Here is a 22,222-nt window from a genome sequence, read left to right as displayed (position 1 = left end):
GATGCGCCTGTGTGACTTTTCAGAGCCCTTTAAGTCTTCTTTTGTAAATGCCCCCTTCAATGGCTCGTCCTTGTTCGGGCCAAAAGTCAAAGACACACTAATCAGGTGTGAACAAGAGGGAAAAACTCTCTTTGCCGTAAGAGTCCGTTTTACCCTACCTTCTAGACCTTATCCTAAAGGTCAAAAGGGGGGGGGGTGTGGTTCTCAAAATCCCAGAGAGCTTTTCAGGCCACATGTGGTGATTCTTCCCCCAGGGGCAGTGGGGGAAGCAGTAATGGAAGATGCTGACCACGCAGCAGAAGGGGTCCGCAAAATCAGGGCGACAGGGAATCTTTCCTTGGTAAGTCCTTTCAGCTCTCATTTAAGGAGGCCCCCGCCTATCCATCTCTGGAGGCAGTCAGGTGATGCTTATCTTTGTACCCAGAAGCCTGGCTAAAAATAACCAAAGGCAAGTGGGTGCAAAGTATCGTATCCAGAGGTTACTCCATCCCCTTTTCTTTCCCTGCCCCAAACATAAAAAACATCCCGGACATTCCATCCAGTCAAAAGGAACAGGCAACTCTAGAAATACAAAAGTTGCTAGAAAAAAAGTCATCCAGACAGTCCTCACAGACCAAATAGGATCCGGAACTTACTCAAGGTTCTTTTTAGTTCCAAAAAAAAAAAAACAGGGGGCTCGAGACCCATTCTGGATCTCAGCAAATTAAATTAATCAGTAAGAAAGTCAAAGTTCTGGATGGTAACACTGCAGTCGATTCTCCTTTTTCTGGGACAAGATGATTGGATGTGCTATATTGACCTCCAGGATGCATACTACCACATAAAAATGGACAGATGATCCAAGAGTCATTTGCACTTTCAGCTGGGAGACAGTCACTAACAGTTTCGAGCTCTGCCCTTTGGTCTCACTACAGCCCCCAGAGTGTTCACCAAGTATATGGCAGTAGTCATGGCTCACTTGAGATGCCTAGGATTCCGAATATTTCCCTATCTAGACGACTAGCTCCTGACCGCCACCACTGAGCATCTACTAACAAAAGTGAGAGACACCAACCTTGCATCTCTGCTCTCACCTAGGAATCGCAGTAAATTACAAAAAATCTGCCTTGTTGCCATCTCAACGTATCATTTTTATAGGAGCACATCTAGATACAACAAAAATAATGGCAAAATGTTCCCCTGAAAGAGTTCAAGTCCTATGACATAAGGTCATAAACTTACTTTCCAAGAAAAAGTACAAGCAAGAGCAGTCCTGAAAGTCTTGAGGACCATGGCAGCAGCAATAAACTTGATTCCATTAGCAGGCCTGCATATTAGAATTCTGCAGTGGCTACTGTTCTCTCAGTGGTCCAAGCAGGAACTACCCATGTCCAACCAAACTATGTTAACAGAATCTTGCAAGAAAGACCTTCATTGGTGGCTTCACTCCGTTCATGTGACATTAGGTCAACCCTTCATTCTTCCACAGCCTTTAGTCACACAGTGACCACGGACGCTTTCTAGATAGAGTTGGGGGGGGGGCATTATCTGGGAAGGGACAATACAAGGCACTTGGCAGGATCACGAGGCCCATTTGACCATCAGTGTCCCAGAGATGAGGGCGGTGCTTCTAGTGTTGCAAGCATTCCAAGACTCTCTTCTGCTAGGAACTATTGCAATACAGACAGACTATATGTTGGTTCTGTGGTACATAAACAAGGAGGAACCAGGTCTTACCCTCTTTGTCGAGAGGCCATGAGAGTGTGGCAGTCAGCAATCTCCTTCCATTGCTTTCTGATAGCAGCGCACATCCTGGGGAAATCCAGTGTGATAGCAGACAAACTCAGCAGAGCGATTCTGATGCCTCATGAGTGGTCCCTAAAACAAGAAGTAGAGGAGGAGATTTTCCGCAAATGGGGCCAGCCTTGCAGTGACCTTTTTTCCATGTCCATAAATGCCAAATGCAGCCACTTTCTTGTCCTAATCCCCCCCCCCCCCAGGCGAGTCACCAAGGGATGCACTTGTACACGATTGGCCCTTGGGTCTCCTCTATGCCTTTCCTCCCTTTCCGTTGATGCCCAAAGTTCTTCAGAAAGCCAGTTCACTAGGAAAAAATGTGATATTCATTGCCCCATACTGGCCTCGTCAAATCTGGTTCTCCTTCCTTTGGCCTCATCTCCAGGAGAAGTGGATTCTCGACCCTTTTCCGGACCTTCTGACTCGTGCATCAGGGATGCTCCACCCCTCCTTTCAAATCCTCAAATTGACAGCTTGCATGCTCCGATTCCAAACATAGCCAGGCTCCCTAACCTTTCTCTATCAGTGAAATGTATCCTGATCTCATCTCCTAAGGCTTCAAGGGGGAAGTTGTATATGAGCAAATGGAAGAAATTTTCTTCTTGAGCTTTGAATAATCACATTGACCCCTTTTCTGCCCCAGTAGCTTCCATTCTTGAATTTTTGGAAAAGCTATTTAATGAAGGCACAGCTGCAGCTACTATCAGAATTCAATCAATTAGCAGCGATATCTAATTTTTATCTAGGTGAATCAGGGCTGAATGTGATGTCCCACAGACTTTTGCAAGGCATTTCTCAAGGGCACTATTTTATTAAGATGACACATTAAAACTACCCCAGCACTATAGGACCTGAATTTTGTTTTATCCCATTTGATTCTTCCCCCATTCGAACCTGCATCAACTTGTGATCTAAAGTATTTGACTTGGAAGACAATTCTTTTGATAGCCATCACTTCTGCTAGAAGAGTTTCAGAAGTACAAGCATTGTCTATAAAACCCCCTTACATGCTTTTCCATAAAGACAGAGCATCCCTATGAACAAACCCATCCTTTCTACCCAAGGTATGCTCAGAATCTAATTTGAACCAATCCATAGAACTACTTTTTTTTCCCCAACTATGGCAGCACAGCAGAATTTATGCTACACCAACTAGATGTGCATAGACAATTACATTTCTATTTACATAGGACAAAGGACTTCAGAAAGTCTGACCAATTATTTGTATCATTTTCAGACTCTAAGAAAGGTGTTCCTGTGTCTAAAGTTACACTTTCAAAATGGTTATCAGATTGTATTACTTTTACTTACAAATCGCAAAAGAAAGAACTCCCCAGCAAAGTAAAGGGCCATTCTACTAGAGCCACAACAACCTCTTCTGCTTTTTGGGCAAGACTACCTATTGATACAGTTTTGTGCTGCAGCAACATGGGCAAGGCCTCATACCTTTATCACACATTACAAAGTGGATTTGGCCTCCAGGAACAGGGCCACTTTTGGGTCCACTGTTCTGAAGAATATTCTCCCTTGAGCCACCCAAGAAAGCTAGTACTAGGGACGCTGTCCCAACCAGATAAGAATGAAGGTGAGATAGGACAACATCACATAAAGAAGTTATGTACTCCCCATAACTTTCCATATGTGTTGTCCATCTTGTCTTCATTCTTGCATCCCACCCTCCTTCCCCCAGCCTTTGGCTCCTGGAGGACAGAGCGGATACAATTGGAAGTAAATGTTCTTGGACCTTCTTCATTCCTCCATAAGTTGTCTGATAGTTGTATTTGGTATCATTTATTGTATCAGCAAACAAGATATGGGCAGTTTTCCTAGGGCAAGATGGGATAGGGTTACAGCCACGAGCTAGAAGACCTCGAGCTTTTGTATAAGGCCAAGTCAGAACCAATGATCTGTTCCAAACCCAACCAGTTAAGAATGAAGGCGAGATGGACAACACACATGGAATGTTATGGTGAGTACATAACTGATTATCTGAAGTAGGAGATTCATTTGTCTGCAACCTGTGGGTTATGGATCCGATATCGGATCCGAACCGGCATGGTTTACCAGCTATGGATCCGAGCTCTCAGCTCCTCCCCTCACCCATAATGCCCTGCTCTCCCTACATGACCCCAGATCTAGTTTGCCGCGCTGGTGACCAGATTAGTGTTCTCGAGCTCTTCAGCTAAGTGGTGTTTTCAAAGTTTTATACTGTTAAAATGTAAAATTTTTGTGAAAGTTGAGTGAAAGTTTAGGATCCTCTTTTGATAGTTATCCTTGTTTAGTGATTTAATTTTATTTTTACTTAGTTTCCCTCCCCTCGCTGGTAGAGTAGTGTGTGTTTGGGCCTGTTGTGTGTGTTTAGTTACTTTTACTTTTCTCCTTTAGTTTAAGTGACTTTTTAGCTTTTAGGATGTCAGAACAACCTAAAGCTGTTTTCTCTAAGTGCTCCGAGTGTGGCCATAAGCTTTCCCCTGCTGATGGCCACACTCGGTGCGTTCGATGCCTTGGGGTTGAACACCTCACTTCTGGATGTTCCATTTGTGCAGGGTTCAACCCCAGGGCATTGAAGGAGCGGAGGTCTAAGCTTGTCCTGGCGGGACATTTGCCCCCGGATTTGGCTCCGGCCTTCGCTCCTTCGGGGGGAGCCGTTTCGACGGTTACCTCCTCTCCGGCTCCCCCTCCTCCTCCTGGGACTCAACCTCCCTGTAGTGGTTTGGAGGAGAGGGAAGCTAGAAAGAGGGACCGGAGGGAGAAGCACCATAAGCGGCGGGCCGAGACCTCTGTTTCGGCCCCGCCTGCCAAGCGGGCTTCTCCTCCGGCCTCCTTGTCTGCTGGTTCTCCCCCTCCTCGGCTCCGGTAACCCGTGTGCTTTTCACCGGGACCTGAGGAGGAGGAGACCCGATCTCCGTCGAGGCTACCCAGGAGGCACTCAAGGCCTACCTCGGTGGCCTCGTCGAGATCGACCTATAGCTTGTCAGACGCTGATCTGGACCGGATGATGAGAAGGTTCATCCAGGCCCAGATGCAGATGGGAGTGCTCTTGCCTCCCCCCCTCTGGGGGGGAGCTCGACCCCTTTCTTTAAACCTATTGTTCCTTCTCCGACCCGCTACCCGGGTTCGGAGCAGTTGGAGCCGAGCAGCTTCGGAGCCGGGGGTGGGTCGGCGCCGATAGTACTTGGTACTTCGGATCCGACCCTGCCCTTGAGTGCTTCGGATCCGACCTCTCGGTGTCGGAGCGCACTGTCCCTTCGGATCCGAGTGCTTCGGCGCCGGCTCCGATCCACTCCTCGGATCCGAGGGGGAGCCGATTGTCGGATCCATTGGTCGAGGTCGGCTCCCCTTCGGCGTTTGATGTAGTGGAGAGGGCCCTGTTGAGGGTCTCCGGACCCCCGGCACTTGCTTCGGCTCCGTCCCATGCTCCATCTGTACTGGGTCAGGCTTCCACCATCCGGCCCTTGGGACAGCCTGCTCCTTTGCCCCAAGCTGTTCCCTTGGAACAGGTCGCTGTTTGCGAGGAGTCCTCTGACAGCCCCCCGGAGGATGTTCCCCGCAAACATACGTGCAAAAGGAGGCACATTGACTCCCCTGAGTCTCTCACAGAAGACACGGACTTGGAGGAAGGGGAAGGCTCCCCAAAATCACCCCCTGAGGATGGCTCATTTGGAGACATCATGGAAATGCTCCGCATAAGGGGGGGGTGGTCTGCCCCCAAGTCTTCCTCGGACGAGTCCGTGTTCTTGGAGGCATTTGAAGCGGGCCCGTCTACCTCTTGGGTGTCCCCTCCTGCCGACCCCCTGGTGGACCTCATTACCACCAGGGCGTGGAAGGAACCGGACACCGTGGAGCCAATCCCAAAAAGGCCCGACCGTATTCTCAGTCCCCTGGCTGACCATGCCCATTGGAGTAAGGGGCCTCCGGTAGATGCCATGTTGACGGCGGCTGCCACCAAGAGGGAACTTGCTCAGGAGAGTCCCTCAGTCCATCCCCCTAGCAAGGAGTCTCGGATGATGGACCGCTTGGGGAAGTGGATGTTTAGTTCAGCGACCTTCTCAGTGAGGGCGCTGAACTACCTGGCACATGTGATTAGGATGCAGCGCGATCTTATAAAAGATTACGCTGCATCCCCCCCAGAGTCCATGTCGGAGGAGGACAAAGTGCTGCACTCCACCCGTATGGCCACTCTCATGTCCGTCACTAATACCTCTATGCGGCTACTGTCCCATGCTACGGAAGGTGCCGCTAGAGCCGCAGGGGCAGGCCTAGTTACCAGACGTCAGGCCTGGCTCTGTCATTGCGATTTCACGGAGCCCTTCAAGGCGTCATTTGCGAACGCCCCTTTCGATGGTTCTGCCCTCTTTGGCAAAACTGTTCGTGACACCTTGACCCACAGCGAAAAGGACGGGAAGATGCTGTCTGCCGTCGGAATCCGCTTCTCTGTACCCCAGAGGCCCTATTCTAGGAACCAAAAGGGTCAGAAGAAGATGTGGTTCCGGAAGTCGCAGCAATCCCAGCCTGCTCCGGACAACCAGTTCTTCCGTGGCAGAGGAGGGACAGGGAGGACGCCGCCCTAGGGGCAGAGGGGCTCCCAGGAACTTCGGGTCCAGAGAACCCTTCTCTGAACGGCCCGCGCAGCAGCCCTGAAGGGTTGCCCGGCTGCTCCACTCTGGAGGCAGTCTGGGGACGTTTTTCAGAGCACCTAGCGGCATGGGAGTCCATAACATCAGACCGCTGGGTCCTCCAGATCATATCCAGAGGTTACCGTATCCCTTTTCGTCACATTCCAAAATTGAAGTCCCTCCCCGACGTTCCACCCGGTCAGTGGGAGGCCGCTTTGGCAGAAATTGGCCATCTGCTAAAGAAAAGAGCCATCCAGCCCGTCCCCCCAGACCAGATCGGATCAGGGTTCTACTCCAGGTTCTTTTTAGTGCCAAAAAAGACGGGGGATCTAAGACCAATTTTAGACCTTTCACTCTTGAACCTGGCAGTTCCCAAGGAGAAATTCCGAATGGTTACATTGCAGTCTATTCTCCCCCTTCTGGGAGAAAACCACTGGATGTGCTCCATAGACCTCAAGGATGCGTACTACCATATACTAATGGACAGGAGCTCCAGGAGGTTTCTCCGCTTCCGGCTGGGAGCCAGTCACTACCAATTCTGGGTACTTCCCTTTGGTCTCACCACAGCCCCCAGGGTGTTCACCAAAGTATTAGCAGTGGTAGCGTCCCACCTGAGGCTTCAGGGGGTGCAGGTCTTTCCCTACCTGGACGACTGGTTTCTCACCGCCCCAACAAGGCATCTACTTCTCTTGGCGCGAGACTCCTTTCTCCATCTTGCTCCTCGTCTGGGCATCACGATAAACACAAAAAAATCCAACCTAGCACCCACGCAGTTCATAGATTTTATAGGTGCCAGGTTAGACACGAGGAGATTGAGAGCCTTCCTCACTGCGGACAGAGTTCAAAACCTGCAGCTCCAGATGCGGGCCATTCTCCACTCAAGCTCAGTTCCGGCGGAGTTGGTCCTGAGGGCCCTAGGGTCCATGGCAGCAGCGATAGCGCTTCTTCCTCTCGCCAGGTTCAATATGCGCATCCTTCAATGGACACTCCTAGTTCAGTGGTCGTATCTTGCTCTTCCTATCCATCATCCCATTGCGATCAGCAAGGCTTGCAAGCGGTCCCTCCTGTGGTGGCTTCACTCTCCAGATCTCCACGGAGGCCGCCCCTTTTGTGCCTCTCCCCCTCTCGCCACGGTGACCACGGACGCCTCCCGCCTCGGGTGGGGGGGGGGGCATTTTGCAGGCCGGACGGTCCAAGGCACGTGGAACGATTCAGAGACCTCACTGCATATCAGTGTTCTAGAGATGAGAGCAGTGCTCTTAGCGTTGCTAGCACTTCAGACCTTTCTTCCCTTGGGAACAATTGCGATTCAATCGGACAACATGTCTGTTGTCTGGTATATCAACAAGCAAGGAGGAACCAGGTCTTACCCTCTTTGTCGAGAAGCCATGAGAGTGTGGGAATGGGCAATCTCCACCAGCCGCTTTCTCATAGCAACGCATATTCCGGGTCGGTCCAACATCCTGGCGGACAAACTCAGTCGCACCATTCTCACCCCTGACCAGTGGTCTCTCAATACTCAGGTAGCGGAACGCATCTTCGCACGGTGGGGAACTCCTTGTTGCGATCTTTTTGCGTCTCCCTCAAACACCAAGTGCGACAGTTTTTTCGCTCTAATACCTCCTCCCGGAGGTGCCCCAAGAGACGCTCTGGTGCATGCTTGGCCACCTGGTCTTTTGTATGCTTATCCCCCCTTGCCTCTGATGCTCCAAGTTCTTCAGAAAGCCTCTCGGTTGGGGTGCAGAATGATTCTCATTGCTCCATTTTGGCCTCGACAGATCTGGTTCCCTTTCCAAAGGTCTCACTCAGTGAATCCTCCTTGGATTCTAGATCCCATTCCGGATCTGATATCTCATCCATCCCGCTTATCTCCTCCGAATCTGGACAACCTGAAGCTGACCGCTTGGCTGCTCCAGTTCCACTCCTGATCAGGACTCCCGGTATTTCGTCCCCTGTTAAGGCCATCCTGGTGGCAGCTCATAAGCCATCCACTAGGAAAGTCTACCGCAGTAAGTGGAAACTGTTCTCCTTGTGGGCGGAGCGGCAAGGCCTAAACCCCTTCACAGTTCCTCTCCCTTTGGTGCTTGACTTCTTAACCACTCTTTTTAATGATGGTGCCAGCAGTTCCACGGTCAAAGTACAACTTGCGGCAATTTTTCATTATCATATTGGGCATGACTCCAGTCCTCTGATGTCTGCCAAATTGTGTAAGATTTTCCTAAAAGGTACTTTCCTTCTCAGGCCTCCTGTAAAGCAAGCAGTTCCTCCTTGGGACCTTTCTTTAGTCCTCCAGGCCTTGACCGCCCCCCCCCCCCTTCGAACCGGCGGCTACAGTAGATCTGAAATTCTTATCTTTCAAGACCGCCTTTTTAGTAGCCATTACTTCGGCCAAGAGAGTCTCAGAGCTTCAAGCATTATCAGCTAAACCTCCTTACTTGGTCTTTCATCCGGACCGTGTTTACCTCAGGACCAACCCGTCCTTTCTTCCTAAGGTAGCTTCTGAAGCAAACATTAATCAATCCATTAACCTCCCTGTTTTCTTTCCTAAATATCAAAACAAGGGTGAATACAAGCTTCATTCCTTAGATGTTCACAGGCAACTTAGATTTTATCTAAACAGGACGGCTGGTCATAGGCAATCCGACCAGTTGTTCATTTCCTTTGCTAAATTTAATTTGGGCAAGCCAATTTCTAAAGTCTCATTATCTCGCTGGATTTCACAATGTATTTTATTGGCTTATCAAGCTTCTGGAAGGCCCGCACCGGAGGGTGTACATGCCCATTCAACCCGGTCAGTCTCTACCTCGGCCGCCTTTAAGGTTAGGATTCCTCTAGATGATATTTGTGCAGCAGCCACTTGGGCTTCATCTCATACCTTTATTTCCCACTACAAGTTGGATCTTACATCTAGGGGTAGAGCATCCTTTGGCTCCGCGGTGCTCCGGAATATCCTTCCATGATGGCCGCCCAAGATTCAGGTAGCTGGGGACTCTGTCCCACAGGTTGCAGACAAATGAATCTCCTACTTCAGATTTAGAAGTTATGTACTCACCATAACGTTCCATCTGAGTAGGTGTATTCATTTGTCTGCAACCATCCCGCCCTCCTATCCCCCTGGCCTTTTCAGTTTCCTGCATATGATGTGTTACCCTTTTCAGGGTGTTCATGCTGTTGGCAAACTCGATCTGAGGTCATGTAGGGAGAGCAGGGCATTATGGGTGAGGGGAGGAGCTGAGAGCTCGGATCCATAGCTGGCAAACCATGCCGGTTCGGATCCGATATCGGATCCATAACCCACAGGTTGCAGACAAATTAATACACCTACTCAGATGGAACGTTATGGTGAGTACATAACTTCTAATTTCCTTAGTTGCAACCATTTACTCCCCCAACTTTTCTGACAAAGAATTCTGTAGGGATTTTTTTAAATCTGCCGACTTATTACACTACCAAAAAGCATGTTCCCAATTACCCACCCCTCCTGACCCATCATACCTCCAGCATTTTTACCATCTGACAAAGGAAATATTCTGTGATAGCTGCTTGTGTTATAAAAATACCTGTGCAAATACTTCCAAGCAACAATTGTAAACCTTTCGGATTCTTGAGAGCTGTACAGATGTATTCCTCATTGTTATTTTGTCTGTTGTCTTTCCATTTTCTTTTCCTAATCTTTTCTAACCTCCCTCGATTTCTTACAATGCAGTATTTCACATGCTGTACTAATTATCCCTTTTTAATAGCAGCTTCTTTTCCAGACTTAATTAAAAATTTTATCACCCCCCTATCCTTGACCCTTTCTATCAGTCCCTCATAGGGAAGGCAGTCTCTAACCTGCAGTCCAAGGTTCAGCTTATTCTCATTCCAATAAATTGCAGCCCCCTCTTGCCTATTTTCTGTACCCCTACTTGCAGTCACCCTGTTTGTAAAATCTCCTTTCTCCATTCCCATGTTGACTTGGTTGTTAGAATATGACTGCTAAATATACTATTCTCTGCAGGTGCTGTTCTCCTTAAGGGCCTGCATCCAAAATCCTGCTCTCTTACTATTTCACAAACTCCCCGTTTCTTCATCATGCCTCTGCACTTTGAATTATAACCTGCTTGCTTTAATTTATGTGAACCTCAACTTCATAGCTCTAAAGTATCCCTTCAAATCAGTTATAGACCTAAGCCACCTTGTTCTGTGTAGAGAAACAACTTAATCCTGCTTAACATTTACCCTGTTCCCCTCCCAGATAAGTTAATTCAAATCTTTAATTATGATCCATAACTCCTCTGTTAAAAAAAGTATGCCTGCTCTGTTTATAAAACTGAAAAGACTAAAAACATGTTCATTGCTTTTTGCTTACCATTTGCATCTATAATCAAGAGAACTTCCAATTTTTCTATGTATTATCTTTTGTTTAGTCTCTTTCATATTTATTTATGTATTTAACATTTGTTTACCAGGAAAGTCCGACTTGGAATGTAGCCAGTTTTCAGCGGAGGCCTGGGGAGAAACACTCCAGATGCATGTCTTTGAAAAGTGGGAGGAAACCAGAGCACCCAGAGGAAACCCACACGAATGCAGGAAGGACATGCAGACTCCGCACAGGAGACACTTTAGCTGAGAATCGAACCTGAGAACCTCTTGTTGTGAGGTGACAACAATACCGCTGCACCACTGCGCCGTCCTGAAACATGTCCCTTGCTGCCATAATAGAATTAAATTTAACCTATTTACCTAAATACTCTGGGTATTGCTGAAGAATTTGTGTGTGGGTACTTAATTTACTGTTTTAGCCTTTGTTGTTTGTTCATTTATTTATGTCCAGAAAAGACTTGAAACTTTAAAAATTTTCCGCATTATTGAAATATTCTTTTCTAGATTAATGAAGTTCATAATAATGTCATCTGCGAATAAAAATAACTGTTGTTGATTACCGTAACAGTTATATCCTTGGAATTTGTGAGTCCCTTATTTTCTTTGCCAATGGTTCTAAGTGTAAAGCAAGTAAAAGGGAAAGGGGACATATTTGCCTCCTTTCTCAAACAGAAAGGAACTCATTCACATTAATTCTTGCCTCCGACCTTTCTTATATCATTCTAATTAACCTTATCCTGTAAGTGAATGCAAATTTCCTTACTCGTAAATCTCAGCAGACTCTATTTTATGCCTTCTCTGCAGCAAGGCCCACCAAGAGTAGCAGTACTGTGTTCATCATTTGCACTGCCTCAGTGGCATATGGGTTCCATGCCTCTAAAAATCCGACACTGACAGCTTTCCAGAGCTCAGAATATCCTCCTCTTAGTGTCTGTGATAGAGGATTGCCTAAGCACCACTCATTGGGGGAAGGCTAACCACTGACATAAAGTCAATAATTCAGTCTTCAGTGCCATCTGAAGGACAGTTGAATCTCCTCGGCAGTCTGCATTGGTGGATTATACCTTCCAGAAACTAAGATAAGATATCTTCACCAGCTCCCTTTTTTCTTTTTTTATTATATATTTTTTGTTTTCTTTCTGTTTTAGTAAAAATGTGAATTTTATTTTTTTAAATACCATTAATGAATTATCATTTGTAACACAGACAAATTTACATTAATATAAAAGTGATCAAACCATATTAACAAGTTAACATTTACAAACATTATACATTACATATGTTGTTATACATCCTGTAATTTAGACAACATTGCATAAATTCCTTGGTTCCTGCCCTTCTCTTAAGTAAACCTCATTCATCCTTTAAGACATTTTGTTTGCATGTATTGTTCCCACAAGTTTAATTTTTGTCTGTGTAATTTACCCCTACTCACTTCTAAGGATATTACCTCTTGTTCTTTTATCTCTGTTACAGTGTTTACTACTTCAAGTACAGTTGCCTTAGATTTTGATCCCCATTTTCTTTTATTTGGATTTTGGCAGCTTCCAGAATTAAACATAGCAGACCTTACATTGTCTATGCAGTTCAGATACCATAACCCAGCTGAAAAAAATAATTTCCTTAGTTGCACTCACTTGCTCGCTCAGTATTCCTGACAAGAGTAACTCTGTAGGGAATTTTTTAGTTTATCAACTCATTACATTCCCAAAACATATGTTCCCAGTTTGTTTCCTTGTCACACCTCCAGCATTTGCCATCTGTCTGAGGAAAAATTCTTTGGAATCTGCTTCGGTATAAAACTCTATGCAAACACTTAAGGGAAAAATTACTAAGTCTTCTAGACTTTGTTGCATTATTTGGGAGCCATTTGTATATCCTCCCATTGTTTCTTTGTGAATTTCATATCTAGTCTGTCTTCCCAGTCTTTTCAGACCCTTTTGATTGATTCCAGTAGTTATTGTGCAATATGTTATATTCCCTACTAATTATCCCTTTTTTAACAGCAGCATCTGTTCTAGATTCAATTAAAACTCAACCAGTGCAGGTTTTTCATTTAGGATTCTCCTAGCCCTTTCTTTTTGTCTATACTGTGATATCCGTACCTGAAAGGGAAGGCAACCACTAGCCTGCAATCCAAATGTTTTCTTGGCCTTTTCTCATTCTTTTACATTTCCTTTGCTAATTATTTGTTCCTATTACTTTGGTTCCTTTGCCAGCTTCCTCCAGTAAATTCCAGCCCCCTCCTGTCTATTCTTTGTACCCCCTAATTGCAGTCATCCCTATTGGCAGAATCTCATTTCTCCATTCCATTGTTGATTTAGTTCTTAAATGTTATTCTACTTTATGAATATAGTATTCTGTATGACTGTTGTTCTCCTTAAGGATCTGCATCCAAAATCCCATGCTTTCCTTATTTTTTGAATTATCCTCCTGCTTTCATCAACAACCTTTTCTATTTTGAATTGTAGCTTTCTGGTGGTGTTTTGCATAAAAGCCTTAATTTTATGTAGTTCTAAAATATCCCTTCATATCAGGTAAACCTAAACCTCCTTGTTCTGTTGGGAAGATTAACTTATCACAATTGATTCTTGCTGTCTTTCCATTCAAAGTAAAATCCTTCAACTCCAAGTCTTTTTTTAATCTCTGTCCACAGATTCTCTCGGGTTAATAAAAATATGCCTGACCTGTGTGTAATACTAAAGGGATTAAAACATTTTTACTACTTGTGTCTTGCTTATCCACAGACAAGAGCTTCCAGTTCCTCAGTTTTTGTATTATCTTTTATGTAGTCCTTTCCCACATATCCTTAGCTGCCATAACCAAATCCTTTTTAATTTATGATGTTCTTCGTGTTTCACTGTTGCAGTCATTGCATTTGGATAATCCTGCTGGCAGGTTGCCCTCAGTCGGCCTGAATTCCAAAGTCCAGGGTCCTGCATCGGCTGCTGTCGCCCCCTTCCCTGACGTCAGGTCATTAGGGGTATAAAAGATGCGGCCGACGCCATTTTCTTCAGTCTTTCTTGCCGCGCGGTGCCCGAAGCAGAAGCAGTTCGCAAGTGCCGGTCAGCAGACTCCTGAGATTTTCGTGTTAGAGTTTCAGATCCGAAGTCTTCAATAAAGCTAAGTACCCCGTTGGGGAAACATTTTTCTTGCTCCAGACCGATGTCAGAAAAAGTAAATAATTGTATTTCTTGTGGAAAGCAAATACCTCATAAGAACTTTTATTCTTACTTTATTCCTTGCCTAGGCCCTGATCTCAATGTTTCTGGTTGTCGGTTTTGTGCTAGATTTAAGAAACGCACTATTAAGCGTTGGTATGATTTTGCTTTAAACTATTTTGGACGTCTGTTTAATTATCCAGAAATGTCATCTGATAGCCATCCGACTACCGGAGTTCACAAAAAATGCAAAGAAAAGGAGAGCATTAGACAACCGAGGCCCAAAACCGACGACGAAGCTTCTCCTAAGCCTGTCGCCGGTTCTCAGTGAGGCGCTTTCGCAGCCCCTGACACCCGCTACTTTAGAGTCGCAGGCCGTTACCAACTCCCACATGGAGTCTGCCATGCCGCTGGAAACTCAAGGTATTGGAGCCTTGGATTCCTATTCCCTCAGATGGGTCCGGAGCCGCTGAGCAGGTACCGGCTTCTGAGGGTGTATTCAGACCTAAACATCTTTACATTAAACCAACCTCAGCTTCAAAGGCAAAGACTAAAGCACCTTCTTAAAGCAAAGAAACAAACTCAAGAGCCATGTGGACAGGCCTCTATGCCCAAAAAAATAGATGCTCAAAATGGCCGAAGACTTAAATAGCTTGATCAGGGGTTCCCATCCCCCTCCTGAGGAGCCTAGGCAAGAGACTGACTATGAATCTTCAGATCAGGTTTCTGTTTCTTCTGATTCCTCTTCTGATCAGGAATATTCTCTTCCCCCCTATGAGGATTCTGATGCTGAAGAATCTATACCTTCAGCTTCTCCTCCAGAGGACTATTCTTTTGGGGAAACCTTGCATACCACGAGGGAGCATTTCCACTGGGAGAGCCAAGATTTTTCAGAATCTAAAAAGAGGCTCAGGGATTTCCTTTTACTACCTCAACACAGGCCACTAGCCATTCCACCTATGTTAGATATTGTAGATGTGTTTTTGGAGTCTAGTCTTACCCCTGACTCCTTACCCTCCAGCTCCTGTTAAGCCTGACAGCTTTTACAGGGGTCCTGACTCTCATAAATTCCTTTTTAAAAACCCTGCTGCAGACCCAGAAACTATTTCACAGGGTCCCAAAATAGTTAAGGCTTCCGCTGCAAAAAACCTTACCCCCCCCCCCGACAGAGATTCTAGGGCACTGGATAGATGGGGAAAAAAGGTTTACACATCTGCTACCTTGGCTATAAGGGCCTTAAACTGTCAGTTTCATATGCTCAAATATCAGCAACATGTCATGGCATTGCTTAAACAGAAAATGTTATTAAACTCTGAATGTGCAGAAAACACGGAAATGCAGGATTTATTGCATGCAGATGAACAAGTTGGAAAGCATACTTTGCAATGTGGTTTTGATTCTTTGGATACCTCCAGCAGGGCCGCAGTTACGGGTTCTGTAATTAGGAGGCATGCTTGGTTAAAGGAACAAAATCTGCCTGATCATGTAAAAGTTAAACTATTAGATGCACCTTTACAGCACGATACTTTGTTTGGTGTTAAGGCAGAGGAGGTATTAAAGAAGATGGAGGACAAAGCTAAATCTATGCAAACTGTTAAAGATTTTTTACAAGTACAGCCACCTAGGTTTAGTAGACAGTGGCCTACAAAGAATTGGTCTTTTCCTGTGTCAGATAGACCTCAAAGGGGCAGATCCAGACGCCCTAGAGGCAGATCCCAGGCGCAAGGTTCCTACAGGTCAAAGCAATGGGGTGCTTCTACCTCCAAAGTTGGAGAAGACAAATCACAACCATACAGGAAATGGTCTCAATGACTTCCCCCTGCCTGCACCAAGCACTTATCTCCTGGCAGCACCCTTAGGGGGAAAATTAGCACTTTTTTCTCAAAATTGACACATTATAACCCAGGACAAGTGGGTTGTAAATATCGTGTCACAAGGGTACAAGTTCTATTTCCATACCCTGCCAAAGGCAAACTGCTGGCCAGATCTGCCAAAATGTCAATGGGCAGAGGCACAAAAACAAGTCTTATCCCTCATGGACATTGGGGGCCATTCAGCAAGTACCAGAGCAAGAGCAGGGACAAGTATTTTACTCAAGACTGTTCGTGGTACCCAGAAAGGACAAGGCCTGGAGAGCAATACTGGACCTATCTATTCTGAACACATTCCTGGATATACCAAAATTCAAGATGATGTTTGCAGCAGCTTCTGCCCATGCTGGGCAAGAATGCTTGGCTAGTGACTCTAGACCTAAAAGAGGCATACCTGCATGTCCCAATCAGACAATTGTGCAGAAGATACCTCCGATTCAAGGCTGGCTCAATGTATTACCAATTCTCTGCACTGCTCTTTGGCTTATCTACTACACCCAGGGTCTTTACAAAGTGCCTGGCACCGGTAATTGCATTCTGCAGACAAATATATCCTTACTTGGACAACTGTCTAATTCAAGCAGAGAACAAGGGCATTCTTCTACAGCATCTGGCATTTGTGAAAAGACTTCTAACATGCCTAGGGTACACAGTCAACAAAAAGAAATCAAAACTAGTACCCTCTCAAGAGAGAATATTCCTGGGTGCAAGCTTAAATACAACTGCCCAGATGGCTTATCTCACACCAGACAAACAAAGGCAACTGACTACCTATTTCAAAATGTTGGCAACAAAGGCCCAGTTATCTGCAAGAAAAATTCTGCAGGCTTTGGGCTTCATGGCATCCTGCATCCTACTAATTCCATATGCAAGATTGCATATGAGGAAACTTCAGTGGTACCTAAAAAGTGTTTGGACTCAACATTGCCACAGCCTGGAAACAATGATTACTTCCCTGCCTACAACAGGAGTTTCGATGGTGGGCAAAGGCTTGTCACCAAAACAAGGGACAGCCATTCACATTACCCCCAGCCAGGCAGACACTAACAACGGATGCATCAGATTATGCCTGGGAGGCCCACATGGCAGGAAGATGCATTCAGGGCACATAGTCCTCAACCCAAATGCATCTACATATCAATCAAAAAGAGATGCTAGCTGTTCAGAATGCCCTGACAGCCTTCAAGGACCTACGTCATCCGGGACAACTACTGATAGACAGACAACACCATGGTCATGTGGTATATAAACAAGCAGGGGGACACACATTCTTACCCCCTTTGCAGACTAGCCATGACTTTGTGGGACACAGCATTAACTTACCAAGTACATCTGCAGGCACAATTCCTGCCAGGAAGGAAAAATACTTTGGCAGACGAACTAAGCAGAAACCTCATGGATCCCCACGAGTGGCAGCTGGATCCACAAGTCTTCAGCATGATAACAAGGAAATGGGGATGCTCTGACATAGATCTATTTGCCTCCCCTCACAACTACCAACTAAAAAGATTCTGCACAAGGACTTATCACAGACAAGCATGGGAAGTGGACGCCCTATCAGTATATGCAGTTCCCCCACTGCCTCTCCTCCCCAAGGTACTCCTAAAGGTCAGACAGGAGAAATCAAAAATGATACTGATTGTCTCAGACTTGGCCCCACCAGTACTGGTTTCCAATCCTAAAGAACTTGTCTCAATGCCCAGCTTGGACCTTACCTCAGATACTTCATCTACTGTCCCAGCAGAACAATCAGATCCTGCACAGCCAACTCAGAACTTTAAACCTGGCAGCATGGCGGATAATGTAGTCATACAAAGCACACCTCTCAGTAAAGCTGTGATGGATGTCATTTTGAAGGCCAGAAGGCCTAGTACTACAAAATCTTATGCTGGAAAATGGAAGAAATTCTCTGCTTGGAACTAGGCACAAGGAACTGATACAGCTGTGCCAAATATTCCTCAGATTTTGCAATACTTAACTGAGATGCTGGACAAAGGCCTATCTTTTTCATCTATTAAAATTCATGCTTCTGCCATTTCGGCTCATTACAATACAGAGCCACCAATCTTTTCTCATCCCTTATTAAAACAGTACTTCAGAGGAGCCAAAAATGTAAGGCCTCCAAGGAGATCACCAGTGCCTGCATGGGACCTCAACTATGTCTTGGAAAAACTCACCCTGCCTCCCTTTGAGCCAGCTACTACTGCTGATATAAAGTTTTTATCTTGGAAAACAGCTCTGCTCCTAGCAATAACTTCTGCGAGACGAGTTTCAGAGCTACAGGCACTCGTGGCTGTGGAACCTTTTATAATTTTTTATCCAGATAGGGTCTCTCTGAGGACAAACCCAACATTTATGCCTAAGGTGGTGTCCAGTGTGGCTCTTAACCAAACTATTCATCTGCCAACTTTTTATCCAAATCCACAGAACAGTCTTTGGACGTGCACAGACAGCTTAGATTCTAGTTGGACAGAACCAAAGTTTTCAGAAAGACAGAACAATTAATAGTGGCATATGCTGTAGGATCACAAGGAAAGGCTATCTCAAAGCAGACTGTTTGAAAGTGGATAGGCCATTCATTCGTTTCTGCTGCTTACACCATGGCAAGCCAGTGCCTAAGGGCATTAGGCCACATTCAACCAGAGCTGCAGCCACTTCAGCAGCCTTTCTCAGGGGAGTACCAACCAAGGACATTTTAAAGGCTGCTACTTGGAGTTCAGTGCACACCTTTACAAAGCACTATCATCTGTCACTCTACTCTAAATCCAGGGCAGGCTTTGCCAGTGCAGTTCTGCAGGGCCTCATAGCCGCTCCTAATGCTGTTTAGCTCCAGCCTCCCATCCATAGCTTTGGGACTCTACCCAAATGTAATGACTACAACAGTGAAACACGAAGTACATAGTACAGTTGTGGACACTTACCATAAATGTAGATGTTCGAGTGTATTCACTGTTGCAGTCCAGGTTACCCACTCGCCATCCCCCTTTTCTTCTGATGGAACCTATCTTTCCTTCTCTGATTTATGCAACCTATGTGGTGTATTTGCTTGTAGATGAAGGTAAAGTTTATATTGGTGCATGTATTTATATACATATATATATATATATATATATATATATATATATATATATATATAAATTTTGGATACCCTTTTAGGGGGCACCTGACATCTGGGGCAAGAAAAACTAAAGAAAATGGCGTTGGCCGCATCTTTTACACCCCTAACAACCTGACGTCAGGAAAGGGGCAACAGCAGCCGACGCAGGACCCAGGACTTTGGAATTCAGGCCGACTGAGGGCAACCTGCCAGCAGGATTACCCAAATGTAATGACTGCAACAGTGAATACACTCTAACATCTACATTTATGGTAAGTGTACACAACTGTACTTTCCCAAGTACTTTATTTTATCATGTCCCTATAAATATGGGTATTGATGGACCAGTTCATGTGTGGTTACATACTTTATAGCTATAGCCTTTGTTTTATCTTCATTAATTTTTACATCCTGAAAAAAAAAACATAACTGTTTCAGAAGATTCTACAACACCGAGATGTCCTTTTCTGGTACAAGATCATATCTGCAAATAAAGCCAACTTTTCTTGAACACCATACCAGTTTTTACCCTTGAATTTCTGAGTCCCTTTGTTTTCTTTGCCAGTGGTTCTAAATATAATGCAAACAAAGGGGAAAGAAGACACCTCTGCCTGGTTCCTCTGTTCAGACACAGCTTGTCAGAGAGGAACCCTTCCACCTTGATTTTCCCTGTGATCCCTTCTATATCCTTCTAATTAATCTGGTCTTATTATTGTATCAGGAAATGCAAATGCTTCCATTGCCCTACTCATAAAATCCCTGCTGACTCTGTCGAATGCTTTCTCTGTATCAACACCTACCAATAACAACGGTAGAATTCTGCTTCCATCTGGATCATAATTGTTCTAATAATTTTGTCAAATGTTTGCCTCCCTCTCCACAAAACTAGACTTGTCTGTGTCTATTTTGGCATCACTTTTGCCATTTGTTTAGCCATTATAGATGTAAACAGTTTATAATCATGGCTTAGAATTGAAATGGACCTATGTGAAGCTGCATCAGATGGATCTTTACTATCTTTAGGTATTACAGCCACCACAGCTTTTACCCAGGATGTTGGTGCCTCCCTTTTTTTTTTAGAATACTATTAAACCTTTCCAGATCTTTACTTTATTCCGTCCTAACTTCCAAACTTCAACTGAAATGCCATCTATTCTGGGAGACTCTCCTGTAGTTTATTTATGCATCACCATTTTTACCTCATCTCCTCCTGTCTTGACTGTTAGTTGTTGAGCCTCATCTACACTTAACCTTGGCATATTTGTCTTCCATAAATATTTCTGTCTGGGCTTTTTTTTTTTTTTTATTTCCCCACTTCTCTGCTTTATACAAATTTTCATAAATTTTTTGAAATATCTCTTAATACCTCTACAGGATCTCTGGTGATTTTTCTTGCTATAGGGTTCCTAAGGTTGGCAATAACCCTTTCTGCTACCTAAGTAGTTATGCCAAGCTTTTGTGCTCTGGAGTTGTTATCAAAACAGTTGCTTAACAGCAGTCTTTCTACACCTATGCATGTTATCCAGGTACTCCCTTATTTTCTCGTTAACACCATGCAGTAGTGTCTCCTCTTGGTTTGAGATTCCCCTTATCTTATAATTCTTTAACCTTTGTCAGACCCTCTAAGTAGTTTGCTCTTTCTTATATTACTATGCTATTTTTGAACTCCACTTTAATTTTATTCTACTCACAAGCTGTAACTGGAGTACTTTCTATCTTCCCTGATAACTTGTGGATTATCTCCATTACCTGTTATTTAAATTCATCTATCTTTAACAGGTAGGTGGAGAAGCACCAGTGTCTCTTTACTTTATTACCCTGCATTTTTATCTTCATAGTTATTGATGCATGATCTGAAATAGTTATTTAATATGCATCAAAATTCTCAACTTAATGTACATATTCATGTGAAATTATCTCAAGTGTAGCCCAGTTACTGTACCATAGGAAACTATATGTAAATTCTCCGAGTTCCTGCTGCTATTCACATCTTTCATGTCAAATATTTTCATAAATTTCTTTAGAATTCTACCCTCTTTTGTTATATTTTCCCTTCTTGGTCCCAGAGATAACATCCTCGTTGATGCAAATCAAATGACATTACCAATCTACAAGTAATATTCCCAACTGAAAGCTGATTATTTCTTAGAAAAATTTTTAAACTTCCAAAATAGCAGTTTTTAGTGGAATATAAACTCATGCCAGTGTAATCCTCATCCCTTGCCAGCAGCCCCTTACTACTACAAATCTGCCACTTGCCTTTTTTTCTTTATCTTCTATCACTACTGGAGCTCCTCTAGCAATTAATATATGTACTTCTCTTTTCCTCTTTTTTTTTTTTTTTTTTTTTTTTTTTTTTTTTTTTTAAACAAGAAACCGCTTTGCCTAGGTCATAAGTGATAATTCGATAATCGTACATTTATATAAATGAAAACCAACCATATTGGTATATTTACAGCTGCAAACATTATACATCTCATATAAACTTTTGTAGTCATTGTCAGGCAAACTTTACTTAGCTCATTCAATATCCTGCCTTTCCTTAAATCAAATTCCTTCTCCAAAACGTTATTCTGCATTTATTGTTCCTACAATTCCCATTTTGTATGTAGTTTGCTCCTACTCTTTTCTAAAGACCCCAATTGTTTTATCTCAGTTACTATATTTACTACTACAAATACAGTTGGTTTAGACTTCGATTTCTATTTTCAAGTAATTGCTTTTTTGGCAGCCACCAGAACTAAGCTCATCAAGGCCTTACTTACGTGTAGACAATTCCAATTTTGTATCATAGCTCAAAAAATAATTTCCTTAGTTACACCAGTTTGGTCACACAGTATTTCTGAATGAATAGTCTACAGGAAATTTTCTTTTAAGTCTGCCAACTCCTTACACACTCAAAAATATGTTCCCAGTTACCTCTTTCTTCCCCATCTCACTGCCATTTCCTGTCTACCTGCAGAAAAATTCTTTGGCATCTGCATGAGGTATACAAATAGCTATGCAAACACTTCCAAGCAAAAATTCTAAATCTTTTAGACTACCATATATGGGGTCCATACTTATATCCTTCCATTGTTTCTTTGTGAATTGCTTATCCAGTCTCCCAGTCCTTTTACTCCGCTTTTCCTGTGTCCCTGATATTCTGCAGAATATCCATTATATATGCCGATTATATATGTTATGTCTAGATTAACTAGTTATTTTGAGAAACCACAAGCTCTAATGCTTATTTTTATTATTAGCTCCTTCCAGGCATGTTTATACAGTCCATAGACTTTAAATTACAAGACCCTTCTAGTTTCTTATTTGTTATAAGTATATTTCCGTCCTTAC

The 22,222-nt window shown here is 44.2% G+C and overlaps 1 protein-coding gene across 1 annotated transcript in view; it reads left to right on the top strand.

The window, feature by feature from the left end:
• Window positions 1-22,222, top strand: part of ZNF341 (zinc finger protein 341) — a 1,063,660-nt gene that overhangs the window by 255,557 nt on the left and 785,881 nt on the right. The window contains exon 5 of the mRNA XM_044089011.1: window positions 3,014-3,117. Within this exon, the coding sequence (XP_043944946.1) occupies window positions 3,014-3,117 (104 nt within the window). The remainder of the gene's footprint in view (window positions 1-3,013; window positions 3,118-22,222) is intronic.

Source organism: Protopterus annectens, chromosome 12.part0, assembly GCF_019279795.1.
Source record: "Protopterus annectens isolate FY-2018-M chromosome 12.part0, PAN1.0, whole genome shotgun sequence".
NCBI lineage: Eukaryota > Metazoa > Chordata > Ceratodontiformes > Protopteridae > Protopterus > Protopterus annectens.
This window is presented reverse-complemented; position numbering and strand designations above follow the sequence as displayed.